This window comes from Drosophila arizonae, chromosome 4 (assembly GCF_054131065.1).
Source record: "Drosophila arizonae isolate 15081-1271.41 chromosome 4, UAZ_ARI_1.0, whole genome shotgun sequence".
In the NCBI taxonomy this organism is placed as follows: domain Eukaryota; kingdom Metazoa; phylum Arthropoda; class Insecta; order Diptera; family Drosophilidae; genus Drosophila; species Drosophila arizonae.
Window position 1 is genome coordinate 17,894,190 of NC_142924.1, and position 16,220 is coordinate 17,910,409.

At 33.7% G+C, this 16,220-nt stretch overlaps 1 protein-coding gene across 10 annotated transcripts in view; it reads left to right on the forward strand.

Moving 5' to 3' along the window:
- Window positions 1-16,220, forward strand: part of mub (poly(rC)-binding protein mub) — a 120,380-nt gene that overhangs the window by 79,088 nt on the left and 25,072 nt on the right. For all 10 annotated transcript variants that reach the window (XM_089467692.1, XM_089467694.1, XM_089467693.1 and 7 more), the window contains one exon: window positions 12,742-13,504. In XM_089467692.1, coding sequence (XP_089323818.1) covers window positions 13,406-13,504 — 99 coding nt within the window. In that variant the 5' untranslated portion in view covers window positions 12,742-13,405. The remainder of the gene's footprint in view (window positions 1-12,741; window positions 13,505-16,220) is intronic.

The window sequence follows — 16,220 nt, forward strand, 5'->3', positions numbered from 1 at the left end:
GGTATATAAAACATTAGAAATATTATATAAAATATTGAAAGATTATTCTTTAATTGTAATTGTTTTAATTAATTTTAAATTGAATCCAAATTTTATCTCAAATAATGTCCATTTTTTTTCATTGTTAAATATCGTTATATATATAATTATTTATATATAGAAAATTTATGAAAATTATTATATTATAAGGAAATTTAAAATATTTCTATACCATTTTTTTCCTATTTATTTTATTTATTTTTTTTGCAAAGCATTTGTCCACTTAAAAATAAAATATTAATACAAATATTACAAATTAATTTTCAAGGAAATTTTTTAATATTTTATAAAACATAAATTGAGCTTAGCAATATTTTGTACAAAGACCACAAATTTTATTATATTTGTATAGCTTTTTTATATACCTATAAATATATATAATAAATATAATTCAAACTGTTTTTCCTTTCTTATATGCCAACACCTTCTTCTCCTTTATTCCTTTACACGTATTCAATATTCTGGACCCCCTACACAATCTAGATTTGATATAGTTAGTAAATATGTATATATATGCTGATGTATGTTAACAACTCGTTTGTGAGATTAACACGCAGCGAGGGCTTAAGCAAGAACAAACACTTTACTATGCATATAATGTTGAGGTGCTAAGGGGCGGGGCATTACGGGGCGTGTCCGCCTTTGATGATGTTGATGATGATGATGGCAATGCCTCGGTAAATCGCATTTCATGCTCCGGCTTCATTGCTGGGTGCTAAAAAGGCGAATGCCCCCAACTAAAGAAACGAATAGGCATTAGGCAAAGGTGAGAAGGAGAGAGAGAGAGAGATGGGAGTGTGGGAGAGGGAGGGAGCTGTTGTTGGCTGCTGGCCGTAATTTATGCGGTTGCAACGGTGACTGCCGCTAGTGCAACAACAACAACAACAGCAACAACAACAAATAATAACAAACTAACATATCCGACCATATTTTCACTCAGTGTGCATTTTTTAATAAGATTTCTTCAAGCAGACGACGTCTCAAGACAGCTGTGTACGTGTCTCTGCATATGTGTGTTTGTGTGTGTATCTTCATCTTTTGCTTGGCAACATTTGTAATGTTTCGTTGCATTTTGCAACGCGTCGTTGACGTCGGTGTTAATAAAGATTCACCCAGCTAACCATGCGGGGGGCCTTTAGGCAACCCACTGGGCTGCAGTTGCACCTGTGCTGTGCGGGGGTGTGGGGGGATGTGGAAAAGTGGGCTGAGATGGTGTCTGCCTGGTGCTTGGTGCTTGCTGCTTGGTGCCTGCATCGGGTCCGTCTATGGGTGGCCTACTTAATTTATGAGACGCGAGAATTTGCTGCGCTGGCAAACAACGCAGCAGCAAAGGCGAAGAAGCAGCAAAAAAGCAGCCAAAGCATAGCGCAATTTGTAATTAGTGTAGGTACATGGCACAAAATCTGTTGCTAAAGAAAATGCATCCAACAGATACTTAACGCTCTAAGACGGCAATGACGTCGTCGACAACAGCAGCAGCAGCAACAGCAACAACAACGATGACAGAAGCAACAACAGCGACGACAACAGTTGCAATAATTATGGGCTGCAAGGCGACATCATGTGATTGACCGCATTAGAGAACAGACGAAAGCAGTTGTCGACGGCAATAGAGATGGACAGTTGGAGATGTTGAATAATAAAACGAAATGTAGGCAAGAGAAGGCAGCGCCGAGAGCATAAGGTATTTAGATTTTAGATGGGAATGAATGAGTAAGTCTATTAAGGTTAAATAAATGAATAATAATAAATGAATAATATAAATATAAATGATTTAAAAAAAAACAAAGTAAATAAATAAAAAAATAAAATAAAATAAAAAATAAAGTAAATAAAATAAATAAAAAATAAGTAATAAAAAATAAATAAATAAAAAAAAAATATAAATAAAAAAAATAAATGAAAAAAATTAATACAAAAAATAAAATAAAATAATCAAATAATAAAATAAAATAATCAAATAATAAATAAATAAAATAAAAAAAGAAACATATATAAATCAAATAAAAATATAATAAAAATAAAAATAAATAAACATTTTAAAAAGGTTTAAGAAATGAATAATAATTAATAAATGAAGAATATTAAAAGGAAAAAAAAAAAATATTAATTTACTCATTAATAATTTCAATAAAATTGAACTGAGAATCACACACATCTTCATCTGGCATAAAAAATTGAAAAATTAAAAAATACCATAAATAAAAAATGCTTAAAATAAATAATACGAAGCAATTAAATTCCGTAAAAAAATAAAAATAAAATATACAAAAATAAATAACACAAATATAAATCTTATAATTATATAAAACTGTCGCTTAAACATATATAAAAACATAATATAAAGTTACAAAAAAGGTATTAAACAATATATCAAATTATTATATACATATAATATGTTGATTTCATAAAAAAGCCTAGACAAAAGTAAAATATCACAAATTACAAACAGACTACGGTTTAACTTATTTATGTAACCCTAAAAGTAAAGCTAGGCCATATTGGAAATGTATTAGAATATTAAATAGAAGCCCGGCATAAAGCTCTGGAAATCAGGTATGCAAGGAATTAGAATAGCATGTGCTTAATAGCTAAATTTGTGGATTAATAAATAAAGTTTTGTGTGTATGCAAATTAAATGAGAGGCAACCACAGGCACACGCACACACACACATGCATGTGTATTTATGAAGTCAAGCCAAATGAAGGCAAAAGTTGAGTTGAGCAATTGAGTTGAATCTCTCAAGGGCTTTCGATGAAACATAAATCAAGCGAAGCACACTTGGCTGGCGTTAAAATTTAATTTGTTAAGCTTCGCACAAAATACACACATAAATTTGTTTGTATGTAGTATGTGCGTGCGTATATAAAAACCCAGCCAAAAGCTAGCTTAAGTTGATTGAATACGTTTTTCTTTTTGTCTGCTGCCTTTTGAGGGATTTTCTAATTAAATGTCACTTCATGTTTTGTGACATTTGAGCATCAAAATATTTTGCATAGTTTGCCCCGCTGGCTATGCCATTGTTAGCCGCATCCTTTAACGCAGAGATGTAGAAGTAGATAGAGAGACAGAGCTAGAGAGAAAGAGAGAGAGAGAGAGAAGCAGAGAGATAGTGAGATAGTCTATTCAGGGCAGTATATGTCCACGTCATCATATGATATGACATAGATGTTGCGCATAAAGGCTGAAGAAGAAGAATGGGAATGTGAATGGGAATGGGCATGGGCGTGGCTCAAACCTGTGCCAACATTTTGTCACTTTTTTGCCAGTTTTTGTCATCTGCTGTTCATTGTATTGTCTATGCCATTTGTGACTTGTTTATTGTGTGTGCTCTCTTTCTCTATGCCTCTGCTGCTGCTGCTGCTGCTGCTGCTGCGGCTGCTGCTGTAATCCGTAATCCTTCTGCTTTATTGTGCATTTACATATCAGTCTGACTCGTTTGTTTGGCATCGGACGACAGTTGTTGCTGCTGTTCTGTTTTCTGTTAGATAGCAGTTCATGGAGGTTATCGCTTTTGTCCAAACAAAAAAGTATAAAAAAGGACTTTGTAATAGATACAGATGGGTTTCGTTGTAAATAATGTGAAAACTCTAAAAATTTCAGCAGCACTGTGACCTAAGAAAACAAAAATAAATGTTGAATGTATTTAAAGTTTGATTAGAATTCAATTGAAATAAAAATGTGTATAAATATATACAGGAATGAGAATGAACATATATACAAATATATAAATATGTAATGACAAAAATAGGCTTTCACATTTTTACTAAACTAAACTAACTTATTTCTTGGACTTTGCGGAAGTGATCAAAGAAACCAAAATAAATATTATAAGTATATCAAAGTCAGATTGGCTAAAATTCAATTGAAGTAGTAAAGTGTATAAATATGTGCATAATAAAAATGAAAAATAAGATAAATAAAATATTCAATCAACAAAAGTTTATTTCTTCAAGTTATTTTTGCAATTATGTTCTAAAAGTATTTTCGTTCGACTTTCTCTTGATGTACTTTCCTAAGCTTCATCAATTTTATATGTATTTATTTATTTTCTAACGTTTATTTACAAATATTAATTTTTATATAAATACATATATATTTTTCTACTCAGCTTCAACTTATATCAACAATTATTTTCTCATAGTATTTTCGTTAGACTTTCTTTCAAGAACTTCATCAATTCGAAATAGTATATCATTTATTTTCTCACAGTCTAGTTATTAGAAATGTATTAGAACTAAGCTCCTCTTGACTGGTACGCCCAAACAGCTCGCATAATTGCTGCATCATCTTCGAAAGTTGTTTTTGCCCATAAACCTGCCACGCCCAGCCCAATCAATGATGTGAAGAGGCAGCCGCCAGTTAGCTTTATGCTCTGGCCAAAAGTAACTTTCAATTTATTTTGCTTCAGCAATTCCATGTGCACTTCAGACACACACACACACATACATACATATATAACATATATGAAATAGGCAATTTTGGCCAAACAAGAAAAAAGAAAAAGTTATATATATCCATTCGGTTATTACTCACACAAAAGGCTGCCTATAATTCTGAGTTGTCAGCGTCTGTGGCAAGTTTTTTGGATGGAGGCGTTATAGTTTATGCTATTGTTGCCATTGTCGCGCATAGCGAACATAATTTTAATAGGTCATCATATTAAGGGATTTTGTGCAATTTGTTCCCACACACACACACACACACACACACACAAACACATATACTAGAGTTTCCTTGTTGTATATATATGATTTGAGTGAAGGCTCTGGCTGCTATTTGTATTGATTGTGTGGAGGCTGCTCTAGCTGCAGCCCTCTCTAGCTCTGTCCTGCTCTGGCACAGCCTTTTGGGCCTCTCACTCTAATTATGGCTCTGTCTGGTTATTGGCCATTTGCCACGAGCTGACATGTGCGTTTAATTGCGTTTCACTTATTTGACACAAAATTAATACGGCACTCGGCAATGGTTGGCTTGCTGTGTGTGTGTGTGTGTGCGGATGTGGCTGTCTCTGTATGTGTTATGTAAGCATCGTGTGTGTGTGTGTGTGTGTGTGCATTGAGGTGTTTCTAGAGAGCAACAACAACAACAACAACAATAGGCACAAAAGTTTTAGCTCTACCCTTTCCGTTTCAGGGCTCGCCCACATAAGTATGCTATAATTTCGGGCATATGTCCATTGTTTTAGCAGGAGCAATTATTAAGGGCTGTCCCCTTTAATCCTCGCATTGTGCTGCTGTGTATGTGTGTGGATAATTAAATATTTCTGCAACATTTGCGTTTTGTTTGTGGAATTGCTGTTGCTGTTACAGTTGTTAGTTGTGCTTTGTGCTGGATTTTGTTGATTGCCCCAAAAGTTTTCATTCTATTTATATAACAATTTAAGACTCTATGACAGCTGCAAGTCAACATTTATAATTAAGGAGATTAAAAGTTAAATTTAGACGTATCTATATATAAATTGTTGTTTGATAGATTGTTTTAATGGCTGTAATTGAGAGCTAAGCTATATATTACAGTCAAGCTAATGGCTGAGTAATTTATATACGTTTAGCTTGAGTTCCTTTAAGCCCGCTGACAGCTTGACAAAGTCTTGCCTTAATTTTTTTTCACGTTAATCTTGCCTGTTCGAAAGTGATTTCAAGCGCAACAACAAATGTCACTAAGAGAAAAAAAAAAACGAAAAAAAGGAAAAAAAAAACCTTTTTAAAGTGCACAAGAAAATCGTTGCCTTTGGGGGCCAGTTGGTAAACATAAATCAAATTATGTGCCCGGCTAACGCCCGGCTATAAAATCTGCCCAAATGTTATTAAGTGCGGCCCAGGGACATTCATCAGTAGTCCCGAGGACCGAACAGGAGCGCTTGTTGACCATTTGGGTTTGAGGCTTTTGTAGTCCAGTATTTTATGTTATTAATATTAATATTATTATGTGCACAAAGTTGTTGTTGTTGTGCCTTCCGAGAGACAGTGGTGTGTGTGTGTGTGTGCTTGTAATTACGCACTTTAATGAGTTTTCCCTTTGACCGCCCCCCAGGGCAACAACAGCCTGTGCGTTCGTAACGCTACAGCTGGAAATGTGTCAGGTGTCGGCCGGTTGGGCTTATAAAAATACAGACACACACTCACACACACACTGTTACAGTGCTCTGACAGGCATTTTGCCAGCGGGATAGCAGCAGCAGACAGCTGCGTGTATTGCACATGTGCATAATTAATTTTAAAAATTAATTTCCATCGTATAACTTTCGCTCAGAACTTTTCTTTCAACTGTTTGTGAATGGGTTATAGTAAATGAGAAAATAACTGGATATGCATAGTTAAGGATTAAATTGCCCACCTTTAATATTCATTTTGAATGCTAAACTCGTCGTGCATTCACTTCTAAATTACTCACAAGTTTCTCAAAAGTTCGTCTCAACTTGCGTCACTGCAACTTGAGTGAGTTTTGAGAACTAATTGCAAAGTGATTTTCTCTCTTTCTCTGGCAATTAAAATGTGTTAATGAGCATTGCGCGCACACATGTTGCTAGGCTGGCCTGGGGGTGTGGGTGGGTTAAGTAAGTAAACTTAAAACTCTGACTGATTGGATTTCTGTTGAAGAGTAACAGCTCACACAGCCCCTCACAGTGGGGCTAAATTGCAAAAACCGCATGAGTGAACCATGAATGAGCTGTGCTGGAAAATTGGGGGAGATACGAAGTCTAAATACACTTGCTGAAATAACTTTTCAACTTTGATAAGTCAAATTAAGTTTATGACTAAAGTCAAAGATTTGTGGGGATCTCAAAAAATACTCGCCAAAAACGAGCTCAACTGCAAAGTAATTGAATTTGCATATTATTTAGTATTTATTTGAAGTAATAGTTTTAGTTTATACAATTTTTAATAATTATGATGTCAATAAATGTGATGCTGAAGGAACGAAATAAGGAAATTGGGAGAGATATAATAAATAAATGCACTTGCAAAAAAAAAAAAAAATAAAATAAATAAATAAATAAAATAAAACACTTTTCATTAACTAAACTTTAGCTATTAACCTGTTTATATAAATATATAAATTTATATATATGTGCTAGTGTTTGGTAAAAACGAGGTCGAGCTGAATATTTTATTTTATTTATTTATTTTTTTTTTTAATTTTAAAATACAAAGTTTTACTATATATAGACACCCTCCTCAGTGGGGAGCTATAAAATGACAAAATATATAAAATATAATAAATTTTGATAACTAAAGTTAAAATTATGTTAAATATTAATATGTTTAATAATAAATTTACTAGAATTAAAAAAAAAAACTTTTATTTATTTTATCTATTTTATATAGCATAATTCAGAACTTTAAGTTCTTTTCTGTTTAGCTATAAAAAAAATTTCAAAAAATTATGCGCCGTGTCGTCCATAATAACGATAATTTGAGAATTCCTTTTTTTTTTTTTTTTTTTAAATTTTAATAAATTTCTAAACACCTTCAGTGAGTGTATTAAAATAAAATTATGCGCTGTGGGTGGCCGTAATGATGATGATGGTGATGAAAGTAATAATGATGATGCTGACGAAACTGTTTCCACAGCGAAAACACCTGCCTCTGGATTTGGAGTTTGGCTGGCGGTCTCTTTGGTGGTGTTGGCGGTGTTGGTGATGCTGGTGGTGCTGGTGGTGGCGGCGGCTGATGTTTGCAGACGACAACTTGACGTGAGAGTGTTGTGCTGCTGACTAGAGAATGGCATTTTAGGCGGAGTGAAAGCCAGGCAACCACCCAGTCAGTCAGCGAGTCAGCGCGTCAGCAATGTTTCTCGACTTGGCAGTCGTCTGCACTTGATGTTTGTTTTTCCTGCTGCCTGCCGTAAACGGGAAAGCACAAAAAAAAAAAACAAAAAAGGAAAGAAATAAAAAAAAATAAAACTCCTCACGTCTTCGTCTCGTATGACTACGATGAAAATTGACGTATAAAGTCAACGCGACCGTCAACAAAAGTCTCTCAACGCATGACAGCATTTTTAAGGCCGAGATGTCAGCTATTCTCTCTCTCACTCGCACTCGCACACTCTATCTGTCTCTTAGCAAACCATACAATTCGTACTTCCATCCATCCATTACAGTCCATACCATGCCATACAGCATCATCATCATCATCATATGACCCCCGTGTGTGTGTCACGTACAGCATTTAGCATTTATTGTGCCGCTTCATGAGTTTCTTTTTTTTTTCTTTTCTGTTTTTGCTTTGTGAGACACAAAAAATTCAATTGGTTTTTCTTTTATTTTCTCTTTGTTTTTTTTTTTTTTTTTTTGCTCTATTTGGGCAAGACAATATATATATAGGTGTAATATCAAAAGGCAACGACTGTTGGCAGCATAGAAATTATTATTGTTATTATTATTATGATGAGACCACAAATGTCTGTGCGCTGCAAAGCAGGCAACAGTTTTTTTTTTTTTTTTTGGCTTAGCATAACTTGATTAGAGAGCATAACGGATTTAGTTGACTTAAAGGTGTTGAACTCAGCTCAAGGGAAGACACCTTTGTTCAATATAGATTGCAAATGTTAAATGTCTTTAAAGAATCTATTTCCTTTTATAGCTGCATTATTTTGTTGGAAAATTCCTTTTAATTGCCAGCAAAATACTTTGCCTTGGCCCGCATATTAAGTTTTTGTTGTTGTTGCTATCGTTCGCTGGAAATCTTATAAATTTCTACACAGAATGCACATTTAGTTGGAAAAAAAAGAGAACATCGCATATGCAATTCATTTGCCAGCATGCTGAAAGCAAGACAGAGAGAGGGAGGGGAGTGAGTGAGGGAGAGAGTATGAAAGAAATATAAAGCTCTTACTTTATATCTTGATGATTTGTGGTGCTGTTTTTCTCATTGCCAGGAAATTAGAGAATTGGCACACACACACACGGACATGCAAACACTTGAAAGTGTGTGTGTGTGTGTGAGTGTGGAAAGCTAAAAGAAATTAGAAAGCAAACCGGTTGCCCGAGTGCCAGTGTGCTGGCATTTATATGCAAGTTAATTAAAACCAAACTAGTTACGATGCTGCGTTGCCTTTTTGAAGTATTTTTTTTTTTTTTTTTTTGCGTTTGTCTGAAGAAAAAGTCATTAAAAGCTGATGCCAAGTGCGCGCATACAGTGCGTATGATTGATAATGAGTTTTGCAGCCAGACGGAGTTCGAGACGTCGTCGTTGTTGTTGTTGTTGGCTGAAGTTGGTGTCGAGTCGAGTCGAGTTGACTTCAGTCGAGTCGAGCCAGTGCCAATACGTTGTCTACTGACTGCTCAGATGGATGTCTTCATCTGTGGGCTCTGGGCGCTGTGGCATGCAATGCTAAGAATTTACAATGCTTGTAACGGAACTTATTATTTCATTGCCCCCTACAGCTGCTCGTTGCCTGAAGGCAGCAATAGCAGGCTGCTGCTGCTACTGGCTGCTGTCTGTCCGTGTCTGGCAGTTCACAGCATGCGGCAGTCCGCCCGACCGCCCGACAGACAGCCCTGAACAGTCGTCTTTAGCGTATTCTGGTCATGTGTTGTGTTGTGTGCAACCTCCGGTTCACACTCCCATAGAGCCATGAGCATGACAGCGTCGTTGGTGTGTGTGTGTGTTTGTGTGCCCTGTCTGAGCAGGAATCAAATCGTGGCTTATATATAGAGTTCTCTCTACCTTTTTATTGCACAGTTGTCATACCTGCACCGCAATTTGTATGGCAACATTGAAAGCTGAAAGCTGAAAGCTTGGCATTCAAGCAGTTATGTTAGTTCAAATGTGAAATATGCATGCAATTGGTTTAGTTGAACATTTCTAATTTTTGGTGTGCCATTTGTGAGTGTGTTGCTGTTATGTTTGGCATTCGCAATTCCATCTGATGAATTCATGAAACTCTTGCGACACACTGCCAAAAACTTTTGCGTACTTTTTGCCTTCGTTTGATAGATGAAATTTTTCGTATATATGCTGCTGAATATATAATGTACAGATGGTTTTGGGCAAAGGGAGGTGGCTGGACGTAGTAGGTGAAACATGAAAACTTAATGCATTAGTCGGACACAACTGTCGAAAGTTTATTGTAAGGCTCTGCACACATGTCCGGAAAGTCAATGCTTAAAGTTGAGAGGAATGGATTCGTATGCTAAGATAACTTGGCCATGGCTGTGAGTTGGGATATATGCGAACAAAGGTTAGCTCGGACAGGGACAGCAGCAGCAATGTGAGGCTGATTACAAAGGTTCTGCATTAGTTTGCATTTGTAGAACAAACAAAGTTTCTTTGTAAAGGAACAGAATTGTCAATCGTAAAGATGTTCGGCTAGAAATGGAAATGAATTTAGTTTTCAAATTATTTCATAACTTTCCGTTTGAAAATTGAATTTTTATATATATCTAGCCATAAATTGTAATTTCAAATTTAATATTGTTTAGGTTTTAATATACTTTATTTTTATTATATTTATAGTATATTTAATAAGCACTAAATATTTTAAGCAAATTTACTATAAATTTTATATATATAAAAAAATATTCAAAAATTTAGCAGGCCTCTACCTAAAAAAAAAATTTGCAATTCCAATGAATTTCAATCGGTATAAAATATAATATTAACTATTGATACCTTTTCATTTAAGGACAATTTTTATTCTTTGTATTTTTACTATTTTTATTCACAATTTCTAGGAACGCGCGATTTTCAGTTTAGTTCCCAAAATCCATCAAAAACAAAATTTATTCAGTGATTTTTCGAAATTCCTTTCATTGCATTCAATTCTAAACAAAATTTGGGAATTATTTTGTTTTTCAACGGAAAAAGTACAATTTCATTTGATTACATTTTTTCTAGTGCAACGCTTCTATTTTCATGAACTCAAATATATACACCATATAAACATCGCGTTAATAGAGAAATAAATTATTATGCTACTAAAGTCATGTAGTTCAGAATTTTAAGGTTTTTGTTGAAATGAAGCCCGAAATAATAAGTTAATGTCCCATATTATTATATATAAAAAACTTATTTAATTTAATACAAAATATATATTACAAATATTGATTCATTCATTTCTTCAATGGGATTATAAAAATAGAGAAACACCTGAAAAAATTCTCTAATAAGATTTCCATAATATTTTCTAATATTTTGCGGTATTTTCTAAATGTAAAATATAAATAAATGTATCCCTATATGAATTCTCTAAAAATGCTTGTATATGCTTTTTCTCTCCTTGATTCTTTATCCACACCAACAAAACTTTATTTTACTTTCTCATATATTTCCATAGCAAAAATATCAAACAAAGCAACATTTCATAAAATAAACTCCGCAATAAGTTTTCGACATAAACTTTAGTTGTTAAAATCAACTTTAAATATTTGCAAAGCAGTCTGGTCCCTTTTATATTTATAGCAGTCGGCGGGCGTCTTTCATTCATTTTTGAAGGCGACTGCTACAAGCTGTTGCAGTAGTTGGATTGTCACACCTGGACAGCGCAATAGATTTGCATATTTACAAACAAAACATGGAAAATATGCATGCAAATAATTGGGCGTGGCAGCCAAGGGGGCCGGCTGGAGCATTGGAGGACTGGCTATCAGTGAGGCTCTTGTTGCTGTTGCTGTTGCTGTTGTTGTTGTTGTTGTGCCGAGTATCATGTCAATGTAAAGTGCACGCGGGCAGCCAAATTATGCGCATTTATTTAGTCGTTAATGCTTTTTACATTTTGCGAGCGACCCGCATAAGACAAAGTCAGGCAACACATAGACAGATAGAGAGAGGGAGAGAGAGCGAGAGAGAGATAGAGATAGGTAGATAGACGGACGCTATGCTATCTCTAGGCAGAGTTGCCGTTACATGGGGAATTAGTGCGCATAATTTCATAAACAGCAACAGCAACAACTGCTGGAGCAGTTGTTGGCAGCCATCGCGTTGGCCTGTACAAATATTTTGGAGCCCTGCACACTCCGACTGCAGCTCCTTGGGGAAATGTTGTTTGCTGCTGCTGCTGCTGGCAAAAACCATTCAGAATCACATGCGAAGTCTGCATATAAAGCTATGCTGGGAATTTGCTCTGCTCTCTTACACGAAAAAGTAAGCGAATGAATAAAAAAATATTTAAAAAATAAAAAGCGAAGCAGCAGCAGAAGCAGAAGAAGCGACGCAGTGTATGCTGTATATCTGTACTAAATTGCACATGAAGTGATTTCGAGCGTAAGAAATGCCTTGGGTTGAGTGAGGGGGAGTGGGAGAGGGGCTGGGACAGGGGCTGAGGCTGATGCTGAGTCGGGGGGCGCAGCCATCGATAATATATATGTGAACACTCGGTTATATGTCCCAAACGAACGGTGGAATATGCATATAAAAACTTGGCGCAGTTTCAAAGCTGTATGTATGTGTACATGTTTATGAATATGTATAAAAACACATTTCATATCAAAATTACAACAACGCACACGATAGTAGCCTCATGATGAACGAGGCATGCTGAGAGTTCTCTTGCTGTTGTTGCTGTTGTTGTTGTTGAACAAAATGCCGGAAGTCGGGAAAAATGCCACAAAAGTTGAGTCAAGTCGAGTTGACTGAAGAGCAATTTGATTAAATACATTGCGCAAATTTTACAAAATAAATTAGCTAATATTTATGAAAAGTATTTCAAGTGCGTACATATATTAATTGTTTATCTTTCTCTCTGTTTCTTTGCAGTGCGAAAACTAAATACAAACGCTAAGCAACAGTATTTTTGCTCAACATTAACGTAAACAAATACTAAGCATAATATACTAGAAATTCTATGCAAAATCGTATCTAGCAGTGATTATTTGTTGCATTTTTTAATCGAAGGAAAACCTCAAAAAAGAGAAAAGAAAAACAGCAAAAGGAAAGCAGAAAGCCACAAGAGAGACGAGGATTAATAGAACGCAGCGAGCTTAAGCCAACAAAACAAAAATATATAAAAGTAAAAATATAAACGTAGTACGATTAGTAAAAGACACCACCAATTTAATTTTCAAAAGAAACTAAAAAAAGGGAAATAAAAATAATAAATTAAACAAAACCAGATTAGCCAAAATTCAAATAGATGTCGGTGTGCATTATATTTTGATCATATATGAACAATATACTGTACATATAGCAAGTATATATATCAAATATATATATATATTTACAACTTTAGCCATAAATCGCAGCTAAAAGACAAACAGTTCAAGGATAACACGAAGCGAGAAAAGATCTAGTAACGACCGTCAATCGGTCAACACTTTGAAGATAATTAACAATATAAAAGACAGAGCAGAGAGCACAGAGCACATCATATAAACAATATTATAAATATAAAGCAACAACAACAAAAACAAAACAAATAATAATGGAGGACAATAACACAAGCAGCAGTGCGAGCGGTGCGCCCATCAAACTGGAGGATCCATCGGTGACACTCACAATAAGGCTGATTATGCAAGGAAAGGTGAGTGGAATAACTGAAGATTTTATTGTATTAATAATTAACATATATATGAGCAACATTTATATTAAGCTATATGAATTAAGTGCTTGTGAAATAAGTATATTTAAAGCAAGGACAGGTTGAGAGAAAATGTTAAAGGGTTTACAACTTGAATTTGAAGCAGTCCAGATTTCAAAAGGTGAAAGCTTTAATATAATTTGAAAGCTTTGATGTGGCTTCGAAGTGGAATTGTGTTTGGCAGTCTAATAATTTATGCCATATGCTAAAGGGCTTCAGAGATTTGAGGATAAACAAACCTGAAAAGTTGAGCTTTGGTATAATTTTCAGACTTTGATATGGGCTATTAAGCAGAATTATGTGATACCACGTTATAAATAATTTAAGGCGGGATAGCTTTTAAAGGGCTTGATAATAAGAGATTTAACATATTCTTACAGCTTTTGACTTGATATAAGTCTTACAGATTTTAAAAGAATTTTAGCTAAAACCAGACTTGAACAGTTTAACTTTGATGTAATCCTCAAATTATAATGTATAGAACTTTAATTTGACTCAATTCTAACAGTTAGTTGGCAAACAACTATTTCTATAAACTTAAAGTTGAACTAAAAACTTATTAACAATGACTACTTTAATTCAGTTGATTAACTAATTTGCTAGAGTGTGAGCTGTATACATGGAAAATTGTTAAACCAGACTAAAAGGCTATAGAAAGTAAATAAATTTGCAACTGATTCTTTATATAGTGTGAACTATACTAAACGTAACTTAGGTAAATACTTCTAAGCTTATCGGTCGATGAATATTCTAAAGCCCATGAATTTATTGTAGAAGCTAATAGCATGGAGTTATATATGCTTAACTGGGATTTTAAAGCTAACTGAATAAATGGCTTAAAACAGAAATTCCAAAAATATATTGTAGATTGTAAAAATGTTTTTATTTTTACATCTGTCATGAGGTATTCCATTCAGCATTTGTTTTGTCAGTCCTTGAACAAAGCTGACACCGTTGAAAAGCTCTTGTCAATCAGTTCACGTGCCGAGAAGTTGCGCAACATAAAAAGGGATATTATTATTTATGTGGCCTTTCGTGGGTTTTGCAACTTTTTAAATGGGGATTCTAAGAGCAGGTGTAAGCGTTAAAGCGTTCCATTGAATTATGTCGTTGTTAAATATTTATAGAAATACGCAGCAAGCTCTCAAAGCTAATCCAGTGTTGTACAAATACAGAGAGAGAGAAAAAGGTGGATGAAAAGAGAGTGCGAGAGAGAGAGAGAGATTGTGAATGCAAATACAATCAGAAACGGTGGCAATTTAAATGGAAAGTAATTAAAATTATAAATTGATGCGTAAATTTTGTATGCAAATTCGAATTAAATACGCCACACTTCACGCATTATTACAAATCAAAGAAGAAGGACAAAAAACCATATATAACCATATATATATATATAAATGTCTAATATATGTATATGCAAATACGAGAAATATTATTCACAGTCATAAAATGCGAAGCAAGCATCGGCTATTAAATAATCATTACAGCACACAAATATTGTGAGTAATAAAAATATGTAATGAAGCAGAAAAGAAAAAAAAAAAAAAAAACAAAAAACCAGAAAGAAACACATCAATAAATGTCATAAAAATAAAAGGCAGAAATGCAGCTGAGCAGGTGGACAGTGTGCTTGATACTTATATAAAAATATTTATCTATATACATATATACAATATATCAACCAGGCTCATCATAAAAGAATATATCAAGCATATATGTATTTTATTTAAAAATAATCGTATATTATACATAATTAAGCATTTGTTTATATAAGGCAAAGGACAACTGCGAACGGCGGCAGCGGCAATGCAAATAATGTAAAATAATATTGGAGCGCAGTAATTAGGCACGCGTTGATAAATGCAGCTCATTAAAATATATATGTAGATTAAATAAAACATTGAGAATTTAAAGGGAAATAAAAATGAGAGCAGTAGTTATACTCTTATGCTCATTAATATATTAAACTGATTAATGAGTTCATTGGGATTGTATAATGTGAAGCAGCATTCACTCAAATACTCTCGACTAAAGTAGTTTTATTTGTTTACTAAAAAGGTTAACTTAAAAGAAGTTTCTATGTAAAAAAAATTAATTGCTATTAAAATTATTCAAAAAGAATAATTTATTAAAAAAAAATAAAATGAATAAATAAAAAATAAATAAAATAAAAAAAAATAAAATAAATAAAAAAAAAAAAATAAATAAAATAAAAATAAATAAATTAAAAAATAAATCAAATAAAAAAAAATAGTTTCCATATTAATCTATTGTCAATTTCATAAGATAAAAAATCTAAATAACTTGTTAAAAAAGAAAGCAAAACTTATATTTGCTTTAAGAGAATGATTTCCAAGCATTAATTATAATTTTTATAGTTGTGTGAAATATAATAAAAATAATTATATTTAATATTAGTTTCATAGCAAAAAGACCTTACTTAATTCAAATAAGAAGAATAAGAAAAAAAAAAAAACTTTTATCGTCGAGTTGAAAGACCTCCAACTGTTTCTCTCTCGCTCTGCTATTTGTCAGACAGACACAAAGCAATTCTGTTCATTTAAAGCGGCCTATCAAAAAGTTTTATTTTTTTTTTCTTTCGATATTTGTCAAAAATCAAATACCACATAAGAGAGCTGATAGAGCTCAGTCACAG